At 42.0% G+C, this 5040-nt stretch overlaps 1 protein-coding gene across 1 annotated transcript; it reads left to right on the top strand.

The window, feature by feature from the left end:
* Positions 1–638: 638 nt before the first annotated feature.
* Positions 639–2351, top strand: LOC149843140 (pentatricopeptide repeat-containing protein At2g20540-like; the record flags this gene model as incomplete). Its single annotated transcript, XM_090000841.1, has 1 exon — positions 639–2351. A coding segment is annotated over one exon (1572 nt), but the record flags the coding sequence as incomplete, so codon positions are not given.
* Positions 2352–5040: the final 2689 nt, after the last annotated feature.

Here is a 5040-nt window from a genome sequence, read left to right as displayed (position 1 = left end):
TTGCAAAATTTTATACAGACCTGGGCCCAACCTGAGTTTTGATTAAAACCAGCAAATTTTCAATGTAAAACTGACAAACATATTATTTTACCGGGTATGACCAGGGTCTGGTTCATGTAGTTTTTATCGGTCAGGGTATAGTTTCTCTTATGGTGAGTCTGATTAGTATGTCTGAGCCGATACCATACCTGAAAATCAGAGCCTAAGTCTTGTTTTCCATGGGTCTGAACCAAACCCAACCCGTTGACACCCCTAGTTGTAGATAAGATTTTATTTACTATCTTCCCTCCTTTTATCCCAAATTGTTTCCTTCTTCTGATAAAATTTTGTAGTGTGCAATGAGTTGGCGGAGAATCCCGAGATACCCATTCACGAAAGCAGTTCATGAGACTATATTTCTTTCAGGCATTCTATCAAACATTTGGTGTGCAACGTCTGTTCTCCCGCATTTCAATACGCATCCACTAGGGTGTTGTTCATAACAAGGTCAAACTCATTCCCCATCTTCAGCAATACCGTCTGTATTTGCATCCCCTGAGCTAGCAACCTCGACCTTGCACAAGACCTCAGAAGCATCACAGATCTCTTGTACTCTTCGGCCATCGCTGCTCATGAGAAACAGTTTCATCCCTTTGGTCAGAGAATTGGAAAATCAGATTGCACCCATATTACAGAACTGCAGAGACATTAAGCAACTGAAGCAGACTCATGCCCATATTGTCAAGTTGGGCCTTTCTCAAAGCAACTTCTTGATGACCAAAATGTTGGATTTCTGTGACATCAATGGCAACACAGACTATGCACTACTGATTTTCAAGCAAGTGCTAAGGCCAAACATCTTCTTGTATAATGCCATGATCAGAGTTTACAGCAACATCCAATTTTACAATCAAGCTGTTTCAGTCTACAAGCAAATGCTGGCAGATCCACAAAACGAAACACCAATTTTCCCAGATAGATTCAGCTTCCCTTTTGTACTCAAGGCCTCTGCTGGTCTTCTAGACCTTCATCTGGGCCATCAGATTCACACTCATATCTGCAAATTGGGTCTTGATACGCATTCTTATGCCAAAAACGCTCTCTTAGACATGCATGCAAAATGCGACAACCTAGCAGATGCACAGCATGTGTTTGTTGAAATGTCTGAGAGAGATACTGTCTCCTGGAACACCCTCTTATATGGGTATGCCAGAATTGGTGAGATGCGCAGGGCCAAAGAAGTGTTTGATATAATGCCCGAGAGAACAATTGTCTCTTGGACTGTGATGATATCTGGCTATGTTAGAAGCAACCGTTACCGCGATGCATTGCAGGAGTTTCAACATATGCAACTTGCTGAATTGAAACCTGACGAGACCAGCATTGTTTCTGTACTACCAGCTTGTGCACAGTTAGGTGCTCTAGATCTAGGAAAGTGGATCCATGTCTATGCCGATAGGCACAACCTTCTCCACAATATATGCATATGTAATGCGTTGATTGAGATGCATGTAAAATGTGGGAGCGTGGATGAAGCGTGCCAATTGTTTGGTAAAATGCCTGAAAGAGATGTCATCTCATGGAGCACCATGATTAGCGGCCTTGCACATCATAGCCGAAGTCAAGAAGCCATCAAACTTTTCCAAGAAATGAAGAAAGCTGGGGTGAAACCAAACAGTATCACCTTCCTTGGTGTTCTGTCTGCCTGCGTACATGGTGGACTTCTTTATGATGGACTCCAATACTTCGAGTCCATCATTAAAGATCACCACATTAATCCTAGTGTTGAACACTATGGATGTGTGGTTGACCTTCTTGGACGCAAGGGTCGGCTTGATTATGCTCTTGAATTCATAAAGGATATGCCAATAGAACCAGATGCAGCCATATGGGGCTCTTTGCTCAGTGCTTGCAGGATTCACTCAAATGTAAGAATTGCTATAACGGCAATGGAACACCTTATTCAACTTGAACCAGAAGACATGGGGAACCATGTATTGCTATCCAATATTTATGCAGCTGAGTGTCGATGGAATGATGTTTCGCCAATGAGAAAATTGATGAAGATCAAGCAGGTGAAGAAAACACCAGGTTGCAGCCTGATTGAGGTAAACAATTTGGTTCAGGAGTTTGTAGCAGCTGAAGGCTCATATCCACAGTCAGAAGAGATTTACACCATGCTAGATCTATTAGACGAGGAAATAAGGCTAGCAGAAAATATTGTTACATGAATATTTACATCAGACTTGTCATGATCATTCTCACAAAAGGAACACTTTCTCTTGACAGTTGGTGGTGACCATTTATCTGCTCAGGAATTTGTGCTGATAAAATTCTTCAAAGGACAAGCGCTTGGCTGCAAAGATAGAACATCAGAATCCAAAATTGTTTTCTCTTATTTTTTAAAAATAAAAACATATTATAGGTGTTACGGTAAAGTAGATCTAGATCCAATATCCAAGATCCAGATGCCACTTCTAGAGCCCTACTGTAGGTCCCAGGTTGATGACATGGCAGCTGACATGACTTCTCTAATGGGTAACAAGTCAAAGATCCAGAGTTCAGGAAAAGAGAAGGAGAAGCAAGACACATGTCAAGCGTAGGAAGCAAGCAAAGGCGTAGCTGGGGCCCAGTCCTGCCTCCCGAAACAGTTAATTTTTTTTTTTTAAAGCCCAGTCCTAGCCCAGCCCTGATTCCATATGAAATAGATTTTTATCCATTTTTTAAGCTCAGCCCAGACCTAGCCCAGCCCTGACTGCAACAAATAGTTTGATTCGTCCATATGAAATAGAATTTTATTAATAATTGTAGCCATTTTTTATTTTATCTCAAAAAAAAATTCAAGGGCAACCCCCGATTATCACACAAATTTTTCATTTTTGCTACACCCTTGTTCCCCCCCCTCCCCCCCTCACATGAATCCTAGCTACACCACTGGAAGCAAGCCAATTAAAAAGTGAAGTCCACCTAGAGGGGCGTGCTATGTTGGAGAGTCCTAAGGAATGTCTCTTAGTTTTAGATGCTGATTAGAGTTAATTAATTATGAAAGAAACCTTAATTAATTTATTTTGTGAGGAGTCCTATTAGAGAAGGAATCCTATCAGAGGAATGACTCTTGGGTCTTTGTTCAGTCTTTATTTTTCAGTAAGATTCTTTATGCCTTAGGATAGGATGATTGAATAGGGACTCTATCCTAGGTCTCCCATCTATAAATAGAGGTTTGAGGTTCTTCTTCATGGATTGATTAATGAATTACAATTCTCAGAACTCTCTCTCTGTCGTTCTTCTCTCTTTTCTCTTTGTACTCTCTCATGACCTCTCTGGTCATCCCTGGTTTTCAGCGTACCAGACCTCTTAGGGTTGGACATCCCGTCCCTCTCAGGATCCAGAGTTCCCTTAGTATCTCGGACCGTGCATTTTTGCTATCTCAGGAAGGCGATTGGCGTCTCCTCGTTATAGGTCATGTGTCTGAGTTTTAGAACATGGAAAACTCATCACATTTTGCTACTGACCTCCAAGGTACCTCTACAATCCTTCCTTAGCCTTATAATAACTTTCGTTGATTTTTTTGACTTTGAAACCCAAAATCGCATCTTGTTGGGTACCTGAAATACCTAAATTTCATAAACTGATAACCCCTGATTGTCAGCACTTCTTCTCGTGTTTAGAACATATCTCAGACCCCTACACACGACCTTAAGAGACTATAGAACCCTTGGAGCAGGTCCTTTCAGTCTTGAACTGAAACCGTACCTGAAATGCTTATCAAGTCCAAATCGCACTTACCCGATTTAGTCGTTTAACCATATTTTTACTATTTTACCCAATCTGCAACCATAAAAAACCTTAGACCTCTTTCCCACCGTGCCCAGTAGGATTCTTCATGCCTGACATGCGTATCACATGTTTCACGATTAAAGAATCTCAGGGTCGATCCTCTTGAGTCTCTTAGGCTCAAATTACAGTTATCATCTATTGAAAATCTGAGCCTACCTTCTTTCGAACCACCTACTTAAAAAATTCTGGAGGGTCTAACATAATGGTATCAAAGCGAACTTGTCCAAATGAATTTTCCTCCCTCCAACATTGATAAGATGAAAGAAATCTGTAAGCATGCAAAATAGGCTCGGGCGATTGCCGAACATACACAAGTCAATCTTTTTTTGATGTGGCAAGCAAGCATAGATCAAGGCAACTACTTGGAGCATATAGAGTGGTCAATTGCAGACCGCACAAATCACATCGAGACCCTCCCACTCAACACACCAAGGCAATAAGGCCACCAGGGCTTCGTCTTTGCCAGTGGGTGCATAGAAGGACCGAGCGACTCGATTCTCAGGGAGTTGCTTCATAACTTTGCGTGGGACATAGGTAATAAACCTCAATTCGAAGTACATTCTTTTGTTGGTGAGAACGTGCATGAGTGAGTTTTCAAACTCAATCACTTTTTGACATGTCACAATGTGCCCCCGAGGCACGCATTGCTGAAGTGGTTTCTCACCTTGAAGGTGGTGCACTTCGATGTTATAAATGGTTAAACCTCATACACAGGAAGCCCACTTGGGAGGAGTTTGTCGAGTGCATTATGGAGAGATTTGGGCCCATGGTATTGGTAAATCACCATGTAGAGATAAAAAATCTCAAGCAACAGGGCAACTTGAATGAGTATCAAGCCGAATTCGAGAATCTATGCACACTTTTGCCTCAAGTCGATGATGAGAGCTTACTCGGGTCTTATGTCAGTGGGATGCATGAGGATCTTCATATTGAGGTCCTAGTTGTAGTTGTGAGGAGTACAAATGAGGCCTATAGGTGGCCAAGCTTCATGACGTGAAGCAAAATAGACTATAAGTCATGCGAAGGCCGAACCAGCCTATTGATGACCATGACCATTTCTCGAGTGGCCAAACCAAGGGGGTGACATCAACCCCTAAAGTGGATTTCATCTCACGAGTACAATGAGTGATGCATGAAGAAGGGGTTGTGCTTCAATTGCAATGAGAAGTGGTTGAGCGTTCCTTGCTCGACCTTGGGGCAATTGTGAATATCTTGCCGGGTTTC

The sequence above is a fragment of the Nuphar pumila genome, chromosome 3, assembly GCF_984573655.1.
Source record: "Nuphar pumila chromosome 3, dmNupPumi1.hap1.1, whole genome shotgun sequence".
NCBI classification, from domain to species: domain Eukaryota; kingdom Viridiplantae; phylum Streptophyta; class Magnoliopsida; order Nymphaeales; family Nymphaeaceae; genus Nuphar; species Nuphar pumila.
The sequence above is the reverse complement of the archived record's forward strand: the minus strand, read 5'-3'. Positions and strand labels throughout refer to the sequence as shown.